Source organism: Echiichthys vipera (genome assembly GCF_963691815.1).
Source record: "Echiichthys vipera genome assembly, chromosome: 19".
NCBI lineage: Eukaryota > Metazoa > Chordata > Actinopteri > Perciformes > Trachinidae > Echiichthys > Echiichthys vipera.
The window spans coordinates 11,378,691-11,402,396 of record NC_139844.1 but is presented as its reverse complement, the minus strand read 5'-3'; the positions used below and the strand labels follow the sequence as shown (position 1 = coordinate 11,402,396).

Below are 23,706 nucleotides of genomic sequence, written 5' to 3'. Positions count from 1 at the left end.
GAAAGAGAGACACGCAGAAGCTGCCAGAGACACTTTTACACCAGTCTTTAAAACAAACACCTGCTGCCGTGGCTGAAGTGCCGGGGGGGACATCAGAGAACCTGTAGTCTGTAACCGCACGGCTGTGATTAGATAATGAAACTGAGCTAACAGAGTTACAACATTACAAATTATCTTAAGTCCTCAGGTCTCAATTAGATATCCTGTGCGAGCACTAGGAAACGCAGGCATGTCAAACGTGCAGCCAGGACTGCAGTGGAAGGTAAACACACATAAAACACTTTGCTTACCTCTCAAATTCAGCACCCATGAGGATTTACGTAGAGTTTTATACCTGTTAGTTCCCTTAAACTGGGTTCTCTCTCGCAGTTTCAAATTCTTGGACTGTTCAGTTTGTGACCACTGAGACGTTTGTATCTTATCAACACAGACTGACTATCAACTCACTGGAACAATGTGGAAACTAAGGGTATTTTCAAAGCCATTGTCGTCTAGAAACTGTTGATTTCATTCAACCACATCCCAGTATGAAAAGCGCACCTGGCTACTGGAGAAAGGTCGCTCAAACTTACATAGTATGTCTTGTAGTTGGGTCAGAACGAGGTCGGATCATATTCCTACCACAAACGAACAGTTCAAAAATTTGTAACCAGACTCAGACCACTTCCTCTAAAGGGTCTCTGCACCCGAATACGATTGCCATGTTCAAACTGAGCAACGCAGGTTTGAAAATGGCCTTAACAAGTAAAGCTAGCACAAACATTTGCTGAAGTTAATTTAGTGTGGCAGACAAATTAATCAGAGTTAAGAGGACGGATCAGTCATGGATGGATACTGTCAGTCATCACATCAATAGTTCTGGTCCTTATAAGCATAATGAATTATCGCACCTGGCTTTAACACCGCCATTAGTGCTGTTACTGTATAGTGATCCAAGCAACATGCGCACATTGGCCGTGTCCCATTCACCTTAATGAGGAAAGAGGTTGTAAAGAGTTCACTAAATGTTTGCCTTTATAATCTATTGGTTAGAAAAAAATCAGTGCAGATTTGACATAAGGCAGACTCACACAGGCATTCACTGGAACACGGGTCAACACTTGACACTATAACTCACACAGGCATTACGCAGAACACCCTTTACGGAACATATATTCAACCCCAAGACAGAAGAAGACAGAAAGTAAGGGTGGTAGAGATGGGAAGAGAAGGAGAAAAAGATTACTTTTCATGAGGGTGATGATGAAGTATTACACATATGGTAAAAAAGATGAGGAACATGAGTATAAACCTTTGTAATATTATGTTTTTTAAACTTTGTTTTTTAACAGATTAAACAAATGAGATATAATGCATTAATAAGTGAGCTTTGGCATTGCTGCTGGATTTTGTTACATTAAAACAAACCACAGAAGCTGTTTCAACCTTTCCAGTCTCTCAGTATTCATTCTTCAATATCGTTACTGAAAAAAACAGTCAGTCACTATTTATTAGCAGATATTTAAAGGAAAAGTTCATTTAGGAAAATATGCTTTCTCGCTTGCTTGTTGAGCTAACTTTCTCATCTAACTCTTGGCAAGAACGCGCCTTAGCATATTTTCCAAAATGAACTATTCCTTTAAATATCTGCTAATGAATAATAGCGCTTTATTTACGGTCACAAAAATGTCATAGCATTTCATACCTGCAGGGTCAAGGATATGCCAACATTGTAAGGAGCCAGGAGTCTTAGTAGCTAGAAGACCACCCATGAATTCATCCGCACTGACCTTTATAGGGCAACTGTCATATTAACATTGACAGGCTTTTTATTAGGCAAATGGAAGAGTAGAAATCATGTGACCAAAACATAAAGCATATGGTTGTCTGTAAGATTTCTAAAGGGTTCTGTGGGTCTGAGAAAAACTCTTTGTACTTATATAATGCAAGACATCACATGTAGTTATGCGTCCTTTGTTCTGACATCACTACTCTTTCTCTCTCTGTGGCTGAATTTATGTTGTCATATTCTTAAAAGTACTTATCCATAATCAACACATTTAGAGAGCAGTTTTTTTATGCTAGAGCTGAGCTGCATTGATCTATCTCCCCCTAAATGCATGTTATCTAAAGTACAAAATACTAACTAGCTCAAGCAATGTTTAAATAAAATAGTGACTCATTCCACTGGTAATCAATCTTCTCGCACTCCTGGGTTGGTATTTCCCTTCAGCCTACTCTGGTCCTGGTGTGTGTTTGGTTGCATCGACATCTACTAAAAGATTGGATTGTATAAAAGTAGCATCCCAAAATCTGTCTGGTTTGGCTACGGAGGCCTGGATCAGTGGCCTGGCTAAACAAACACAACTTGGAGGTCTGGCTTCGCTTTAGCTGACGGACGTCATTATGCACGTCGATTAAAAACAAACACCCTGGCAGAGAGAGACGTCCAACTTTTTGCTGTGGGCCTAGAGGTGGAAAATCCCCGTCTGACAGGGTTAGACAGGGGAAAATAGAGAGAAAGGTGCAAGACAGACTGGGAACTGAGGCTACCTTTGGCTGATTAGTTTCATTTTGCTCATTTATCAGCTGAGCTGTCTAACGCCAAGATGCCAACTTACCACTTAAACAGTAACTGAACCGTCAGTAAAGCTGAGTGCTCAATAGTCTTTCATTTTCCCTTCTTCATTGTCATGGAGTGCAAGTGAAAGAAGAGAGTGGGGATTATCCAGGCTCATTCAGCCAGCTCTATTACTGTTATTAGTGGAGAAAAGCCAAGATCCAAACAGAGACTGCCCCCTGCAAGCGTACACAAGACCTAGCAGTGGTCAGATGAAACAGCCATTACCATGCTTTATACCAGATTAGAGTACACATTATTTTGCACTGTTCCATACAAGTACTGTAAGTCTGAAAATGTCTGGATTTGCATGCTTTTAGATAGCAGAGTGAATGCATTACCATATCCCATCAGCCACTGACAACACTCAATATGAATCAGTGATACACAAGTCAGTCACTTACACACTTAAGGCGAAGCGTGTCTGCTATATCACACTTGAATCACATGAGAGCACATGGGCCACTTTGCACCAACATAAATGACTAGCTGTATTAGGATATCTGCTAATCATAAAGCCTACAATAGCACACACACACACACACACACACACACACACACACACACACACACACACACACACACACACACACACACACACACACACACACACACACACATACACACACACACACACACATACACCTCTATAGCAGAACCCAGGCACTGGTGTCAAGTTGCAGACAGGAAACAGATGGCCTGCTGGGTAAAAAAAAGAAGAAGAAAAAAGAATGCCAAAGAAGGCCAGGGAGAATGCTTCTCTCCCTTTTTTTCTCCCTCCATCCTTGCTTCCATCATCCCTTCATCCTCAGTTGGAAGGAAAAGGAAGAGTGAGGCCGCAGTGGTGTTTGGAGGCTAGATCAGTGGGCTCTGGCTCAAGATCAGAGTGATGGAGTTCTCTGGGAGATTTTTAAATAACACCCCAGCATGGCTCTACTGTACTGGGCTAGGCTGGAGGCCTGCAGGCTATTTAAGACTTCCCACTGGGTGAGAATATATTTTAAGATTTCAAGGAATTATATTTCTATCAAGTGCTTCGTTTGACATTAACACTCAGGGTGCAAAATTAACCTTTAAGCCCTCTGGCTAAATGGCTAATGGATGTTCAAATTTTACCAGCCACTCAATGGGTTACCATTGTTTTATTGCCTGGTGAGTGAAGTAAAATCTACTTAACACTTGCATCTTTTACCATTATTTGGCTGGTAAATGGTGGACCCTGTTAACACTGCAACAATAACAGCTATTTACAGTATGTGGGAGACTATAGGTGACATATAGCATGATAAAAAGCTTATAATAATGGAAGATTGACATTTTAGGAAAAACTCTTACTGATATCTTCCAGAGAGTTAGATGAATATGGATATCACTCTCATTTCAGCAAGCTAAGTTCATTTTCATAGCTGGCCATCATTTCTATGGGTTTTTGCTTGATTAAATAAACCACTGTATTCGGAGGTAAACCCACAATGCAAGACATAATCTCCATGTAAAGAGGAAAATTGTGTATGCGCACTGATGGATACTTGATACTTGATCTTATTTTCTGCCTACTCATGTTTCTCTATTCTGCATTCCTTGATCTCAGGGATTAACTTGTTGAGTACAATTTTATAGAAGATAGCAATAATGGCCAATATATCAAAGTTATGCTTTCATTTATCTTTTAATTTCTGTTTTAATACCCATCAGTACAGTGAAGTTCAGATCAGAACATCACCAGACACGTTCAACAGATATCCTGTGAAGTTTACTTCCTACGAAAACAACCTCCTGCCCTTTGCCAGGCACACATTACCGAACCATGAGCTGCTGATGACAGATAACCTTTGACCCTGAAAACAGCAATCAGAGATCAATATTGCCTTGAGTAAGGCTGTTGATAAGTGGACTGACCCTTGCCATTTGAGGTCATGATACATCACATGTTTACTTGAGCTCTGTGTCCAGACCTCAGATTTTTATCATTGTGAAAGAATCTTGGCTCCTCATGCCAAGACCATGTCAGATCATCTGATGGCTCGAAAGTCTCGAAAAGTCTTCAGTCAGGGACTCTAACAATATTTGAAGTAATCGATTAATTTGGTGGATGTCACACTACTCTTCTTGATTTGAGCATGTAATGCAACTAAACTCCAAGTGAAGGATTTTAATCTCGTGCCTGCAGTACAAATTAGCACAGCATCTTTGATATATTAGATGTACAAATGCAATATGATTATCTAAACTTTCCTGTGAAGTTCAGATTAAACAGATGCAATCTTTCCATTTTTATCCAAAATTTAAAGACATATGAAATAGTATTACTCAGTTATATGTAACAATGGCCTTCACCTACCAAGTATACTTCAAAGTATTCGTCAAGCTGGTATCCTGTAATCACTGAACCACTTCAAAAGTCTGTTCTCTATTCCAACATCAGTAGCTATTTGTTGCCTACACATCTTGAAGTCGAGTCAGCAACAGGATAAAATTCAGCCCTAAAAAGTTAGTGCTTTATTAGATATCACTTACACAAATTTACTTCACAGCAGATGTTCTTCTTTCAACCGGCAAACATCTGAAAACCTGTCAAACATCTGCAAACAGTCATTTAATGCTTCATTCAAAAACCTTGGGCTGTAAAATCTACAGACATCATTAAGCATGTCTGCTAATTTCTAAAACCTGAAATACAGCAGCGATAAAATTACTAAGGCACTGCAACCCAAAACACATGTTTACTGTATATTGAAAGCTCCTAAATGTGGGCCAACTTAAAACACATGTTTAGATACAAACCTCTCAGAGTCTCTTCATTAAATTGGCACCCTATAATCCTGCTGCATAACATTTCAACCTTTATTGGAAGTCTTGGTGGATTGTTGAGGAGTGTTTGGGCTTTTTGAAAGTCTCCAGACTTCTAATAAGGAGTCAAGCAAGCCACACATTAAAAACTTTGTTGATATGAAAGGAGTGCTCCTTCTCCCCTCTCATTGTCTGTCTTTGTCTCTCTTTATTGTTTCTGTCTCTTAGGTTGTAAAAAACACTGTAAGTTGTTGGCCAGAGAATGCAACCTATAGTTCAAACTATTTGCTGATGATTAACTACTTAAAATGTACATTTTAAATGTCTCTCCCTCTCTCCTACCAATTTATCTCTCCCTCTCTGAGCCAACAGCCTTTTCTTTTTCCCACTATGCCACTAAATCCTACTCTAAATCAAGTTTCTCTGCCTTCTTTAGTCCGAGGAGCACATGTGTCTGGACTCATAGCGATCCTTGCCTCTCAGAACAAATTGAGTTTAATGGGGGTGAGGCAGGGTGAGCCGAGGGGGAGGAGAGGGGAAGGCGAAGAGAGAGCTGTAAAAACACACCACATGCTACTCTATGCCAGCCCTTACGAGAACAACAGCATTACTTCTTCCACTAATCCAACAGTAACACTCAGGAAATCACTGAAGAGCAAAAACTTTTAAATTGTCACAACTTCCAGCATACACTGCAGAGTCAAACACCATCCATCTTTTTGGCCCACCTCTGTCAGGTACACACAAACCTGGCCGGACAGGCAAGTGAGCAAACATACACACCTTTGGCAAAACACTGACATGAACACACACAGTTGGTATGCACCTCAACACTGGCCTGTTTCTGCTCTCCTCATGGTTCAATGCTCTGGTTTTATTTACCTGGGTTAGTGTTAAGGTTCTTCTAAGGCCAGGAGCACACACACACACACACACACACACACACACACACACACACACCTAAAGATAAAATGAATACCCTGGTTAAGAATGACTTGCTAAAGGGCTGAAAAGGCAGAAAGCATCCTAAATAATAAAGCTGTTCTCTGGAATTCTGTCCACATCTTCCAGACATGAGCATGACCCCGACACACACAAGTTGATTATATAACTGCATACTGCAGCTACTGACCTAACAAAGATACATAAACCTCCTCAGGTGTTCATATCTGTGCATGCTACATGTACATCTCGCTGACCTTTTTAAATCCAGCAGGATCCAGGGGACTAACCCCGGCAATCTCACTGGGAGATAAACGACTCCCCACAACTATGAGGCTCTTCAAATCCCTCCATCCAGGACCAGTCTGGGCAATAACACAGACATCAGAGGAATGATAAAACACTGCTCCTCCAGGAGAAGTGCAAAAGACTGCAAAAACTTTTCAAAGCACAAAGAATTGGCCCAAGAGGAAAGGAAAAGTTCTTGTAGATGAACTATGAAGGAAAGGGCTCTGCCCTTTGGAAGCAGAACTATTCTGTAAAGTCAGCTTGTTAACAGAGAATTGTGGAGTATAATAACTGAAACTCGGGGTCCTGGCAGCTATGACTGGAGAGTAGAGACACTGGAGACTTACTGTAGAAGAGAGGGGGAAACAGGGGCCAAAGCCATACAGATAATGGTATGAGGATGTATAGGTATTACTGAGTTGGTGGTAGGGGTTAGTATAGGGTGAGATACGGGGGACGGGTGAACCCCAGCACCCCCCAGCAAGCAGCTGCATGTCGGTGCTGAAGAATGCCAGAAAGTTATTTGGGGGGGACACATCTGCTTTGGCTATCAGGAGACTCCCTCGCCTCCCCATCCACTTTAAAATGACATGTATTTTTTTTTAAGAGAGAGACTTGTTCTTGGAGGAAAGGAAAGAGGGAAGGAAGGACAGTAGGAAGGAAGGAAGGAAAAAAGACAACACCCCTCTAGTAGGGTGGAAGTGAGTTTCAAAAACAGAGCACAGAGAAGAAAAGGATAAAAATCAAATCAAGGGTAGAGAAAAAAGACGGGGGTTGGGAAAGAAAGAGGGCTTTGCTTTTCTGTAAGAGAACCATGCCAAAGCTTAGTACAGCGCCAGGTTCCATTCAGACTAGACAAAGTAAATAAAACCACTTGATGAAAAAGAGCAAAAGGAAGCCAATGGAGGGCGGAAAGAGCGCTCCAAGCAAGGGGGTATGAAGCTATGCAAAATAAAGATGAAGGAAGGCAGAACTAGAAGCTCTGACTCTCTGTTTTCACAAGTGAGCAGTCGATCTTATCTGATGGCCGGGCACAGATTTACTCAGATTATCAGAGCATTGTCAAACATGAAGTCACATCTCTGTGTGTGGCGGGAAAGAGAGAAAAAGAAAAACAGACGCCCATTCAGCTTTCCCATTCATCATTTCTACTGTCATCTCAATCTCTCCCTCCATCTCCAGAGGACATCCAGACTGCTAATCTGCAATAATAAACAAAACAGCGGGTTAACATCCAGCTAATCAAAATGAGTGCCGGAGTGGTCTTATTCCTGTTCCTGTGCCCTCAGCCTCAGGCCTGCCTTCTCTTCTCGTAACCCAAACCACACACTAATTCATAAATTACAAAGAAAGAGTCCCTTGTGGGTTGGGAGGGACCGGGCCGGCACTGCAAACTGGCGCTACAGCGGAACAGCTACGTGTCAATTAGAGGGAAACCTGGCATACAAGGAGAGGTAGATGTGGATGCATGCACACACTAACAGGCTTAAACACTTACAGTCAACAACGAGGCAGGAGCACAGACCTACTGTATGCACGTGCTCACAACACATAGACACACATCATTTGGAAGCCATTTGGAGCCCAGGAACTGACTGCGCCATTGTCTGGTATCGGCAGCTAACAGGGTTTCTCTGCCCTGTTTACGAGGAGTGGCGTGCGTTAAGGTGGTGGGCAGGCGCCACCGGGAGTTCAGCCTGCAGTTGTGTTGAGCTCAAGCTTTCTTGGAAGAACACATGTTGAATGGCTTCCCCATACTTGTACATGTGGATTAAACAGTGAGCATGTTTAAAGTTCAGCGTCAGGCGACACTGAGATGACAAGGCTGGTTATCTTAGTTCAGCTCATTTTATATGTTCTCATATGACAATAAATCACATTTATTAAATTACATAATCTTTGAATACAGTAAACAGTCTGAAACCTGTGTAACTAAACCGACTGATCAACCAACCAGTCCACCTAGTGTCTAGTCCAGATGTCCAGAATTTTAAACGGGCCACACAGTTATCGCTCCAGAGAAGAATAAAAAGTAAGACAGCACGTGAAGAGAATATCATTTGCACTGATGTATTAAAAATAGTTATTGTTAGATATTTAGATTGTTAATAGTTAGATTTCATCATATCATCCAGCCCTGTGAAATATTCTACCGATCAGTCCTTAAAAAAATAATTCAAATAATTTGTCCTGTTTTGTATCATTAACTGAATATCTAAGTAAAGTCAAGTAACAATAATTACTTGACATGAAAGGAGTTAAGTGACAACTTGTCAGTGAGCTCAACCCTGATGCCTGCACCAGTATTTGCATTGTGTGAATGGCTCACTGCCTCTGTTGGTTTTACTGTATTATGCACCCTGTGGTTAATTACAGTGGAGTCAAACTCCTGCCAGCAGAGCCTGTTCTCTACCAGCAGCTCATTAGGACAAAAACACTGACCATTTATGGAAACACACACACGCACTAACGCACGCACGCACGCACGCACGCACGCACGCACGCACACACACACGCACACACACACAAACACACACAGGAGGACACATGTTTAAAGGTACCAACACTAAGTGGGTTGTTGTCAGCTATCAATCTAGTCGTGTGTGTGTGTGTGTGTGTGTGTGTGTGTGTGTGTGTGTGTGTGTGTGTGTGTGTGTGTGAGTGTGTGTGTACAGTTGTCAGTCTCTAAGTGATCTCCCAATGCAATGTTATGTGTCCACGCATGAAACATACAGTTCCCTGTCAGAGTCTAATCCAGTCAGTCATCCAGACAAATCTTTCTCTCAGCACACACACCATCTTCCAAATAATTAACACACGCACACGCACACACAGACACACACACACACACACACACACACACCCACACACACACACACACACACACACACACACCCTCACACTCACATTTATCCACTCATGTGTTCTCACATCCTCAACAGCAAGAGCTGAAACGGCATGGACATTCCCGAGGGCAAGGCAAGGTGAGGCATTTAAGCTACCCAACATAACGTAAAAGGTAAAAACAGTCTAATGACAGATTGAATACGCATAAAATAAAGACTTTAAACGTTCAAAGTTTAAAGCTTTTAAGACAGAAAACAAAAGGGATGATGCCACTTGTCAAATGACACAAAAAGTCCAAAAAGTAGCCAGACTCCAGCAGGGATATTTAAAAGCGTTCTCAGACAGAAGAGACGAGGTTACACTTACATACACATTGCTGAATGGAAAATCCTCCGAGGGTCCAGGCAGTAACTTTCTCTCTGAGCGTGTGTTTGTGTCTCTCTTGTCAAACACTGCCCCCTCCTCCTCCCCCTCTCCGTATCCGTCCCGCCAGGAGAGCTGGGACTAGCTTCACGGTAAAAACAAGCGCTCACGTGAATAGTCCTCCGTGGGTGCAAGCGGAGAGAGAGAGGGAGCACGGCCCAAAAAAGGAAAAGAAAAAAGTAGGGAGGGAGTACCAAAAAAAGAAAAGAAAAAAGGATAGCCCCTTTAAGAAGGTATGCTCCTTTATGGTGACTCCCCCCTTTTTAAGCCAAATGGAGTATGAAGAGAGTTTCCTCTTCTTTTCTTCTTCTCATCCAAAGAGAATAAGGCTTTTCTTATGCTTCTGCTCTTTTAGTTTTCCCTTCCTTCCTGCTCTCAGGGAGAGAGAAAGTTAAACCCGGCTTTAGACAACAGGAATGTGACAGCAGAAGAGAGCGAGGCGGAGAGAATGAGCTGGTGAGGGAGGGAAAGAGAAAGAGAGAGGGAGAAAGAAAGAGAGACAGAGGCAGGGACATGTAGTGTCCACCTACACAGCCCACTGCTGTGTGAGTGAGCAGTCACAGAGAGGTAGAAAGGGGAGGGGATGAGCAGGGGAAGAGGAGGAGGGGGCTCTGAGTGTGTGTGTGTGTGTGTGTGTGTGTGTGTGTGTGTGTGTGTGTGTGTGTGTGTGTAAGAGAGAGAGAGAGAGAGAGAGAGAGAGAGAGAGAGAGAGAGAGAGAGAGAGAGAGAGAGAGAGAGAGAGAGAGAGATGAAACAGAGTCAGAGTGCAGCTCCAGGAAATGACCTGAGAATTTCATTCAGCTCAGATTGGAGGTCTGGGACTTGTGTGTAAGAGCTGCAACATGCTACTCCTGCATGGATGCATGTAAGGGAGCGCAGGGTCTGGTTGGGTAGTGTCCACAAACACAATTTATAACAAGGTATCCGTACATTTAAAGTGTTGCTGGTGTTTTAAAGAGTTAGGAACTAACAAATCTAAAACTAACCAACTGATCAGGGTAACTGTAGACCACCATCTCCAATGTTCTGCAAGGTAAAATAAAAATTTTTGTCAATGGAGTCTGGTGGCTTTGACAAGAGCATAGGAGGCATCAGCTCCCCCTGCGTGAATTTAAACACGGTTGTTTGACGGCAAGGGAAAGTGGTGAAACACATTCTTTCTTGATTGATTTACCGGAAGATATTATTATTAAACATTATGACACACAGTATATGAATATTGACAAATTCCATAATAAAGAATCCTAGTATAAAGCATAACATGAACGTGACATTCCTGGAATGTGGTTTTCTGAAAGAAAGTTGCAAGAGCCAGTCAGCTTGTCAGACACTCTGTCAGCTATGATGAATTGTACGATGCACTGTTGAGATCTGGGAACATTTACATTTGTTTTGCCATTGTGCTCATTTGTACATTTTAAGGAAAGATGTAGATTCCTACACAATAACATGGTGACATTAAACTACGTTTAAAGAATGCATTTTTTGTTCCCTATAAATTTTGACAGAAATGGGCAAAATTAAATGTATTTAATAATGGTGTGCTGTGGAGTTATCTAATAAACAAATGTTATCAAAAAAATGTGTTTTCTCACCTGTGCTTTCTCATAACACGTTTATAAAGCTCATTTCTTAAACATTTTAAATCTTGCATCGTTAAGATCCATGTCTTCTAGCTTGCAGTCTTCTTCTTCACTAACTTTCCTGGCGCACTGCTATGTTTCTTGGCACTATTTGGCTGAAAACTGTCAATCAGTGTGAAGCAGTGTGAAGCTGTCGGCGTTGATGTGTTGCGACGCGCAAATGCATCCTCGTGCCTTTGCATCCTTGTGCCTGTGCATCCTTGTGCCCGTGCATGTGATACAAACAAAACATAATCTTGAAAAGTTAATATAGTACATTTACTATTCAAACAACGAGAAAGCTGTTAGAACGAGATAAGAATGTGCTTTTTATGACGTTTTTATCTAAGGCCATTACCCCTGGCCACTATTGTTGTTCATGACGGACATTGTAAATAAAGCTGAAACAAAAAGTTTGGGGAGATGACAGCATTGACTGCTCCTCAAGCCACTGAGACCTATGGTTACCCAGAACACTCTTCCCTGCAGAGACATTTAAATGCATCCTGCAGAACTATAATTCTAGCTTAAGATGCCCTGGGAATTTCTCCCCTTGGTTCCCACCCCCTAGACTACCCCTCCACAACACACACACACACACACACACACACACACACACACACACACACACACACACACACACACACACACACACACACACACACACACACACACACACACACACACACCACACTCGCTCTGTCCTCGTCCACCGCAGGAGGAAAACTGAAACCAGCCACAGACTGGAAAGCATTAGTCGTCCCCCCCACCCGATTCAACACACTCTACATACAAACGTGTTTTCGCACGATCGATCACAAAAAGAGTGTTTTCGCCATGAGCGCAAAGTGACATGAAAACAGTAGTGTACACAGTTTACGACTTTGTGAAGCCGACAAAGTTGGCAGCAAGTTCTCGTCCAGAGCTATGCTTATTTTGCAGTTTCCAGCCCAACAAAGAAGCAGTTGCTCATTTGGGAAAACAGGCCAAGTAAAAAAAAAAAAAACACAGGAGGAGGAGGGGAGGGGGGTGTTTGTGTGTACAGTCTACAGTGTTTGTGCATTCAGTTTGTCCATGAACTGTATAATCTATTTATGCTAGCTTTAATGTGTTTGTATGTGTGTACATGTGTTTGTGTGCAAACATGTGACTGTATGGATGCACACTTGACTGCATGCTCCTATTAACCTTCATTTGTAAAGCAGACAAACAGCTTAAAGCCAATGCAGAACATTCCTTCACTCTGGAAAGCGCTTCCTATGTTGGGGGCTGGAACGGTTACAGGGACATAAGTGGCTTTGACTAGCGGCAGCAGAGCGACAGACCCCAAAATGATCATCAGAGGGGCCCTCTTTCTCCCGCTCTCATGCAGACCAGTGCTAATGAGACCTATAGCCTCACTAGTAGTGCCAAAGAGGCCAGGTAGGACTGAGTGGTCAGCACTGAGTTAGTAGGCTAGACAGGAGGGAAGATTGATTATCTGCAATGTCACGAGACTGTCTGCACAATGAAGATAACGGGGGGAAGGCAAAGGAGGAGGGAAATCTAACGAGTGAGTATTTCTATAGATCTGTTTAGACAAGATGAAATAATAAATAATTAGCTCAAAAGTACAAATCTCCACCTAATGCAACTGATAACACACTTAACAAGGACTACAATAATGCAACAATAGAATAAAAAAACATTTCTAACCAGAAATAAGTAGAAATTTAACAGCTTCTGCATCCTAAACTGTGCAAATACTACAGGACATGGCCTTCATCATGGGGGAGCCAGATACACTTAATAAGCAATGTGTGGGATTTTGTGGAGAGACCCTGTTATTATTGCAAATTAAACCCAGAAAGGGTGATGCAATGACCCGCTCTATAAACTTACTAAAGAAATCAATAATTTGACACAAAGGTTGATTTAAAAATGATTAATGGATACAAGCAGAACACAGTATTATCCCTGCATGGGTTTATTGTGTGTTGCAGGTGATGATGTACATGTTGCCAACAGGGCTAATGAGTGTGTTTAATACCTCAAAGGTTAGAATTGAGTTTTATACTGGAGTACTAAGTTGGCTCTGTTCCTACAGTCTCATGCAGCATTCACCTGTGTTATCTGCCTGTATCAGTACAGCTCGTCATTTGGCTTCCCCATGTTTACTAAGCAGTATCTACTACTGTAGATAGTGGAATCAAAGCAGCACACAACCTAGTGCCCGCTTACAGTTTTTCTATTTTCATCAAAGGTTTTTTTTTAAAGCTTTGGTGCCATGACACAAAATATTAGTGTCTCAGGGGGAAAAAGAGAAGGACTGAGTTCCGAGAACACTCTTAACTCGTGACTCCTGTTCTCCAGCGGCTGAAAGCCAACTTTCACTTTGTCTGCTCGCTTTCACTTCCACTGTGTCCACCATTTTCCTAGCTTCATTTTTGATATGTGCTTGCACGTGTGATGGGACTATACATCTAGTGCTCAAAGGCTGATGCCAAGAATCGTCCTGAAAACAGCAAAATGAAAGAAAAATACAGGCAGAGGGCAGGATCTCTGGTCATAAGTGATGACTGAGAGTCTTTACATTGTGTTTAAGGGAAATCCTGCTCATTTGAAAGAATTTGCCACATTTTTAGCTGCATTGATAATAAGTATAAACACACTTCATAAGCACCACAACAGACACATTAATGTTTATTCACAATTTAATTTAATTTAATCATCTTGTTGTTCAAACTCTCTTTATAATTCTTTTCATCTTGCATTGGATCAAATCTTTAAGTAATTAAGTGAGTAATTCACTTTTTCTTTGAACAGATTTAGATTAAGCTGAATTTTATTAATAAGAAGACTTTAAAGGATAACCAGTGCAACAGCCTATACTGTAGGATTAGTGGCAGATTAGGTTGTGTTACATACAATTATACAAGGGAGCTGCCACCTGAAAAAAAACTCTGAGCAACTTGGGAAGCAGTTGGCAGTTCAGTGGATTTCTAAAAGACACTATGGACATAGTATGTACATAATTCCATTACTGCCCATGACCAAATTTATATTTTCCGCAGATAGTCAGGGACATGAACCAGTGAATTTCCAGCTCTAACCTCGAGGCCATCGCCGTCGGTTAGGAATGGTGGACAGAATGGAGACAGAAGAACAAGAAGGAAAATAGAAAAGATGAAAGGCAGAGGGTTTGCAGGTTACGGGGGTGACATTGACAAGGAAATAGAAAGCATTGGTGGGGACAGAGTAAGCCAGCAGACAACAACATGAATGCCAGAAAAGAAAGCACAAAGGAAAAGTCAGGAAAGCTGTGAGGACTTAAAAGGGAATTTAACACCTTGTCCATTTTGTTCAGGATGCCTTTTAATCTGATTAAACCTCTTACAGACTTTCCCTCAGGGCTACTGACCACATTGGCTGGGTACTAAACCAGACTTGTAATGTATGACCACACTGCACAGAGCAGAATGTGTTTGAAGGAGTGTGATTTAACCCGTTTTGCTTGTATGTGTGTGTTCCAGTTAGTGTTTAGTGTTACATGTTGCTTTTGTGCATCAAACAGTCAGATAAGAAGATACCAGATGATGCAAGTCAATGAGACACACTGTGCAGGGCCAGACATCAGCTGACTGAACATGCTGGCAAAGCAAAGTCCCACAAAGCCTCGCGTCAGCAAATCACCACGGTAACAGCGTGTTCCCGCCAAAAAACTCCCTCCATGTTACTCGTACTGCTCTGGGGACCACACCCTGGGTGGCTTCAACTTTCAGCCAGTTACTTTATAGAGACTTTCGAGATGATGTTATACTGTACCAATCAAACTCAATGCCTTTTATGGGCATTGGCTGAACCACCCATTACCACTATTAATGCAAAACACACACACACACACACACACACACACACACACACACACACACACAGGTCAGCTGAGGTCACGTGATGTGCCTTTTCTCGCAGCAGTGTTCCTGAGAGTGCCAGCTGCGGCTGTTATTGCAGGGTTTCTGCAGAGTCAGGTTTGTGTTACGAGCTGGGGAGCATTTAGAGGGGCCTTCATTCCTTTCTGCTTGCCTCTCCACTCACTAAAAATCAGACACACCACGGATCACACTTGGGTCAAAGACTGTTTTAAAAACACCTTTTCCTGGTTCTTGGTTGGTCATACCCTAATAAAACACCCACTGAGTGTAGTGGGTCATAATGATGCAATGAGAGCCAGAATCCCCTGACGTTACCACCAAAGTATTTGTGGGTAAGCTAGGGCATTTTCCCCTGTTTGACACTCTTTGAACAATTGGATTTGGTTGTTAGTACACCAAAACCAGTGTAGGCGTGCATTTTAGGTGAAAATATGGTCAAAAAAGTATTTGTTTCTTTCTAGCTAAGAAGGTACAGCTTTAACATATTACAATAATAGAATATAATATGACAATTGGGACGCCTACTGGCTCACCCAGTGGAGTGGGCACCCTATATAGAGAGGATAAGTCCTCACCGCAGTGGCCAAGGTCCGACTCCACCCTCTGTCTCTCTGTCCCCCATTTCCAATCAACCTTCAGCTGTCCTGTCAAATAAAGGCATTAAAAGCCAAACAAATAAAAAGCTTTTTGTTTCTGGAAAGCTTATTTAATCAAGTTGACAAGTTATGATCATCATACATTATAAAATCAAGCAGCCCTGATAAATGAAGCTTCCCAGGAAGTATAGAAATGAGTCCATAGGGAATACCCATTCATTGATAGAAGGAAACTGCATCTTTGCTTAATAAACCAAAAATAAAAGTGTTCTGTTTTTAAATCACACTCAACTAACAAAGGTGCTCTTGGGAGTCACAGCAACTGCAAATGAGGAACAAAGCAACTCAAGGTTTTGAGTATTAAAATTGTGTGAATAGAAGTGAATGACAGTAAGGATTAGTTCTAAGGTAGTAAGGTAATCTTGGGCTATAAAGGCAATCTAAAATTTGGGACATTTTCTCTATTCCTATTAATTCATGAATCAGGTTACATTTATACATTTTTAGTCACATTTCCCCTCCTTTTTAATATCTACCATTTAAAAAAACCATCAAAAAGTATGTCAATTGGAAAAAATGTGTTACTAATGTAAACCTTAATCAATACAAACTATCTATAAAGTTGAGGATAAATTAGAGAGTTACAGGGGTAATCATACTAGCCCTCTTATCTTGATTTTATTTTCTATTGTTTCAGGATACTTCCTGATGAAAATCATACATCTATGAATCTGTCATATGCAAATAGTGTCTGCAAACCTGCAAATGTGTCAGATTAGAGATACTGGACGAAGTGCTTATTTTCTGTGTGTGTTATGCCTGTAGCTATAAGAGCCAAAAGGGAGAATGACGGGCCCAGCAGCAGCAGCAGCAGCAGCAGCTATTGCCCGCCTGGCTGGACTGCAGTTCCACACAACTGGGCCAAAATAAACATCTTCCCCACAGTCTCCTCTGCTGAAATGACATGAATGTGTGCAGGGGAGCTGGGGGATAGTGCGGCTTACAGCGGTCATATGTGCACCTCAAGTATCTTTGTGCATGTATTTTTGTGTGTATGCATCTGTGTGTACGTCTGCATAACCAATTGGAATAATCCAAACCCTCAGGCTTCTGAATTACATCTTTATCTTCCTCTATTTTCCCCTGTTACATCTAAATCAGCTCCCTCTGAGCCACATGTAGGCTGCCAGAGCCTCCACTACTCGGATTGTGTCCACTAAAAACACCAGTAGCACAGTCTGGTGACCACACCTCCATCAGTCCCTGTAGTTTAGTCTCTACAGCGTAACCAGCTCCTGCAGTATCCTAACTGCTCAAGGAAAAGACGACGGAAAAATGAAACAATTGGTGAACACATAACAGGGAAATTTAATTTAAAGAACAATCCCTCCTCTGTGTTATTCTAGTAAATTTCATGAAGCAACTTTCAACAACTAGTAGTACATTAGTATCATAGTACTTTGTTTTCTATAAAGCAAGACATTCCACATGGCTTTTTGTTGAGTTTTGTGTGGAAACAAGACAGGCCAAGAAAAAGTAGTACAGTTGCTGTTTTCCTGGATGCGTTGAGTGGATGTTTCCTTCAATCTCAACTTTCCCTGACTGACCTGTGCGTCCGTTATTAGACACATATCACAGGTTATCGTCATTTTAAATGAGTTTCATTTTCAAGGCTTAGGAAGACACTAAACATGCCTGAACTTGGGTGACTGAGTTTAAGGTCCATGACATCATCAAAAGCTTTAAGCCACCGTTGATGACAATTCATTAGTACTCAGGAAGAATGTACATTTGAATATCTATATTTTGCAAACCCCATTTACTGCTAAAGATTATGTGATATGACTGAAAGCTACAGAATGGCTAATCTCTATAAACAGAATCTGCATATGTATGCAGGAAATGGGACAAGATTTTTGGTATCGGAGGCTTTCTGGTTTCCGTTTGTACAGTAGTCAAATTACTATTGACATATCATGTTTGAGCAGGTTTGGTTGCGTGTAGGTAAACAGTCAAGGATTTAGCTTTTCATTAGTTTTTAAATTTATTTTTCTGCAGATATCTGCTTACAGAGACGTCGTCTCAACTCCAACTCCATTCTCACATCTCAAGTTGCTAATCTCACCCAGCGCAAGGAAGAGGAAGTCTTTGCCCAGATATCTGTTATTTTCAAAGATAGGAGAATGGCTAATACATGCACCTTGAGGTGACACTATTTTGTCAAAAGAATCATTATATTTGATACGTAGTAATGGTCCAGCCAGTGAGTGGAATATCATTTACATCATTTATTTGCATCTGGTCCAAAAGCCCTAGGAATTGCAGTAGTCCTATATTTGAAAACACATACGATATTAATGGACTCATTATACTTTCATTAGGATGTTTTTAGAGAGCCTTTTTCCATCTTGAGGTTTCAACCCCAGGGTTGGAAATACCTGAGTTGCCAGACCCCCCCCATCCACAAACCCAGATCCATTGCTAACCAGCTAAGTGCCACAATTAATCCATTTCCTCCTCAGAAATTAGACCTGTTCATTAGGGTTTCCATAACCTTTTATCGCCACTGAAAGTCTGCTCTGCGTGGTTCAAAAGAGAGACTGTGTGGCTTGTTCAGAGTGATCCATTACACCGCAGTGAACACTCAAGGGGAAGCCTTGGAGGGAAGTTAAGGAGAGAGGCCTCGATATAAAGTCTGAAGCTTTAATACCTCTCAGGGGAGGAAAAGAACTACGCTGTGTGTAGGGAGGCCGGTGTCTGGGACTGACACAGGAAGGAGGAGAGAAAGATTCTTCTGCATTAGGATTTGATCAGCGCGGATGTCCATAAATCATATTTTGTTAAATTAAGTTTAAAGTTATCACTGTGCTTTATGCTATAAGGATACATACACAGAAGCAGGATGCCCCCAGGCTGTGTCTCTGCACTTACAAGGCAGAGGAAGGACGATGCTGTGAGGCTGCAGGACTGCACAGGACTGGTTGAGCAAGCTGAATAAATAGGACCCTTCCTACACATGACCCAAAAGACATGCGTACACTCATATAACATCAGCCAGAACTGGATTTTTTTTTTTTTAAAGTCAAACATACAGATGGATACATTTTCATTCCTGCAGCTTCAAACGGAGTAGGTCAAACCCTGGCTAACACATTATAAGAAAGGAACTTCAAAAGGGGCCATATTGGAACCTTGCCTTTTGAAGAAGTGCCCCAAGCAGACTCATTCATCAATCTCCAACAGTTGCACTGAGGGTAAATATTTCGAAGTTTAGGCTATAAATAATTTGCAAGACAGAAGTCATTGCTGCAAACATATTTTAAAACTTCATCTTGTTCAAGTAATGAGATGTCAAATAGTTAGAGCTGTGATCAAAATTCTGGCTGAAGTTCTCTTTTTAACAAACAAACAAACCATAGGGACTTCCTCCAGGGGGAGTGGATGTAAATGAAGCTTGACAGTGGCGGCTGTGAGGAGTGTGTGTGATCTGCTGGGAGACTGATGGCAGGTTCCGGACCATTTGCTGCTGCTGAGCAAGTCCACCCCTGGGGCTGCGTGAGGAAGAAGCCGGAGCTCAGAGGGCTGATGGCTTTAGAAATCACAGGCATGCTGAGGCTGCTAGCAAGTCCATGATGTGAATCAAACATGTACTCATGCCTGTGTGTGTATGTGGTGGACCTAAACATGCAGGCACACATATACACTCGTAAAAGGCTGTTTCCTAAATTATTTTATTCATGGCAGGCTGCAAAAGCCTCTAAAATAGCATTTGGACGTGGACAGTAAAGAATTAAAGTGGGTTAAAACCTGCTTCAGGCAGCGTGGTTCATGCTAAACATTTAGTGGCACAGAAACTCACACACACAGACAGACACACAGATAAACACACACACACACACACACACACACACACACACACACACTGTATACTGTATATATACACTCAAAGTTTGCTTCATGGATTTTAGAACTAAAGAAAATAATATTTTCATAAAAATTATTTCTCTAAAATATCTTTAAAGAGATTAATACATACATAAATCTTGTGCTATCAATCACTTCGTTTAAGTACCACTCACAGGCCAACACATACACACTTACACACATAAATGCAACCAATCATGTGCAGACAGACCTCCTCCGTCTTCTACTCCAACACAAACGGGGTCAATCCTACACACACTCGACCACCAATGAAAGAGGATCCCCCAAAATTACCACTTTGCTGGAGCCTGGAGCAACTAGTGACTTCATGTCTACAGCAGCTAGACTGATTTACTCACGTTGGTCCCTCTCCACTCCCACCGCAGCACAGAAAACCCACTTCTTACCCCCTCACAGCACTTTGTTGAGCATTTACACCATCCCACATCCCCTACATACCTCACACATTTGCCGACCCAACTCAGCACCAGAGCTGTTAGGAGAGTACGTTGCGTTATCAGTGACAGATAAGGGAGGTCAGTCAGAGCCAAACGACTCCATAAACGCAGCAGAACAGTGTGTGTGTGTGTGTGTGTGTGTGTGTGTGTGTGTGTGTGTGTGTGTGTGTGTGTGTGTGTGTGTGTGTGTGTGTGTGTGTGTGTGTGTGTGTGTGTGTGTGTGTGTGTTGTTGATGAGATAAAAGATGGATGGATTCTTGGACAACAATATCTGACAAATAGCATTTGGAGACAAAGGGTTCAGGCTGGTGGATCTTCCAAAGCAGACAACAAACAAGCCATTAAAATGAGACCAGAACTTAAGAATGTCCCCATGCAAACATTGAAAAGATCTGTCAAGGACAGCGGAAATGCAATCCACACACAGGTTTTGACGAATTTAAGCCTACAAGGCACAAAAGCGATTTTCAGGCCTAGTAAGGACTCAGTCCTTAAATTCAGAACTCTAAAATCACATTGAATACCAAGCGTGACAGTCATCTGGATCTGGGTCTATGTGCTAGTGACTTTGGTGGGTATGAGAGGCTCCAGTCCTTGATGTTGATTGATCAATTCCTGGCGCTCGAGGCATCTGGATAGTGTGTGTGTATGTGTGTGTCTCCAAGTGTGTGGTTAATGAATTACAGCTTTGACAGGTCAGGATTAGCCCAGGGGTGGGGAACAGATAAAAAGGAAGACCATCATTCTTCAGACAGAAAGTCAAAACAGAAGATACAGCGGCAAAGTTGTTTTTCCAAACTTAATTTTGGAGGTGTGCCCCGTACATGGAAAATAAGTTGAGAGGCTTTGAACTTCATGTTTGAGCTGCTTCTTACAGTTTCATCAGTCAAAAAACAAACACTGCATTTCTTCAGAAACCTTTCATAGTCTAAATGACACTCTGTCCCTTAGTGAAATCCTTCATTTCCATTTCATAGTAAATAGAAAAGTACTTCAAATTATTAAGGATACTAGTCGGGGCATAATTGGCACTTAAAAAACTCAACCAGTCTCATATTATTCTTTATTTTCCACTGGAAGAGAGATCCTTACAGTCTGTACCCAATAGCATCATCAGGCCTTTAAAAGGTATGCAATTCTTCTCTGAGTATAACAGAGCCCAATTTAGAGCGAGTGACTCAGAAACACAGTCAAAACATCACAGATAACACTGAAGTCGAGCTGATCAGTTAGTGAACATCCCCCCCTGGTGGTAGTAAAACAAAGCCCTCATTGAAGGCGTATGGGGACTCACCACAGGTGTAGATGACACTTAGGTACTTCCTAGTGCCGGAGTAACACGGGTCTCCAAAGTCTCTGGTGGAGGCTCGAACCAGGCAGCTTTTCTTTCCCTGGCAGCGGGCGGTCAGAACCTGCAGAGCCACAGACGACTGGCAGTCTGACAGAAAGATGGAGAGGAGGAAGTATTGAATTATTATCAATCCGACTGAGGAAAAGTCATACAGTTGACCTGATTATATATTATAAGACAGGTTACTTTTGTTGCTTCTATACCTTTACTGGAAGCTATTATTTTCTTGCTTTTGGAAAAGACTGTAATTTGGGTAAATAGAGTAGAGTTGATATTTAGTATTTAGTAATTAGTTGATTAATCAATTAGTTAACATTTTTGTTTATTGGCAACTAAACAAATATTCCCTTTTATGATTATAAAATGAATGACTGAATGAAGCCATTTAAATGTCAACTTAGGCAACTTATTTCTTATCATACACCACAATATAAACCAATTAGTCAATAAAATAATATAACAATAATCAATAATGAAATGTATTAGGAGCTCTGAAATGTAGATGGTGTTAAGTTGGTGCACTTCATTACAGTTCATTGGTAATTAAGTTAATGTGAGTTTTTTTCCAGTCAATGGGATTTTAGAGGTTCTTTGAAGGAAATGTAACTACATTATGTATATATAATATAATTTCATTGTTTTTTCTTAAAATCTTAAATTAATGAGTCACTGTCTCCATGTTCCCTATAATTGGTACCAATATACATAGTTCTCCACTGAAAGTATCAGGAAATTACAGGGCCTGTCAAGTTTTCACCATATTTTCATAATCAGTATGAAACATTTATCTTTTTAGTTAGTAAACACACAACTGCTCATTCACTTAAAATGCATTGCAAGAAACAAAGTCTACAAAATTTTAGATTCTTATTTAAGATATAGCCTATTGAATGGTCTCATATGAGAGCCTAATGCTCCCTCGCGTATTTGATGGACAAATAGCACTTCAGGCACAAAAGGACTACATGAGCCTCTGTCACGTACAACAGAGATGGACACACACACACACACACACACACACACACACACACACACACACACACACACACACACACACACACACACACACACACACACACACACACACACACACACACACACACACACGCACATACAAGTACATCTCACACACTTCCCATAAAGGTCTCCTCGGGTCCCATGGTGTAGCCTCATCAGACCCACATACAGAAACCTTACTGGGGCCTCACATTGTCTTAAAGATACCTGATCCAACGTGTGTGTGTTAGTGTGTGTGAAACCAGAGTAATGGACATGGCTCTCATACATCATCGCTAAGCACCCGCCAGCTCCTGCAGACCCTCTGTTCTGCAGCTCTCATCCTCTGGGGGAGCGTGGATGGATAGATGAGACTCTTCCCTTTCCTCTTTCGGCTCTCACTTCCTCCCTCTCTCTCATTAATAACAGGACTACAGAGGATGATATGCTGACCCAATGTGCTGGCAAACATTAAAAATGAACTTTTTAGAGCTCATAAAGTCAGGTTTACACACTTGTGTTTTAAAGTAGGGTAACATCAAACTGTTATATTATCATTTAATCTGCTTATTATTCTTTTGATTTTAACCATTGTTTCGTCGAGAAAAGATCAGAAAATAGTGAAAAGGCGCCATAATTGATTAATTGGCAAATTGATTCAGCTGTTTTAAAGATTGCAAGAGACAGATCCTGATATATTTGGAGAGCAGAGGATTGTGGGATGCATGATTATGACTAAAATAATAATCACAGACTACTAATCACTGAAATTATCTAGAAAATAAGTAAATAAAGAAAAAAGAAAATACAGTATTTATTTACCCAACATTTTGAATTACAGAATGTAATTGCAGAATTAAAACATCCCAGAGTAAAAACATATCTGTGGTGGAACTAATAAACTATAGTGTAATCTGCATTTAATGTTCAACCTTATGAACTTCAGTGACACCCCATAC

The 23,706-nt window shown here is 41.4% G+C and overlaps 1 protein-coding gene across 1 annotated transcript in view; it reads right to left on the bottom strand.

The window, feature by feature from the left end:
- Nucleotides 1-23,706, bottom strand: part of eva1aa (eva-1 homolog A, regulator of programmed cell death a) — a gene marked incomplete at its 5' end in the record, with an annotated part of 74,468 nt that overhangs the window by 17,987 nt on the left and 32,775 nt on the right. The window contains one exon of the mRNA XM_083933538.1: nucleotides 21,695-21,838. Coding sequence (XP_083789664.1) covers nucleotides 21,695-21,838 — 144 coding nt within the window. The remainder of the gene's footprint in view (nucleotides 1-21,694; nucleotides 21,839-23,706) is intronic.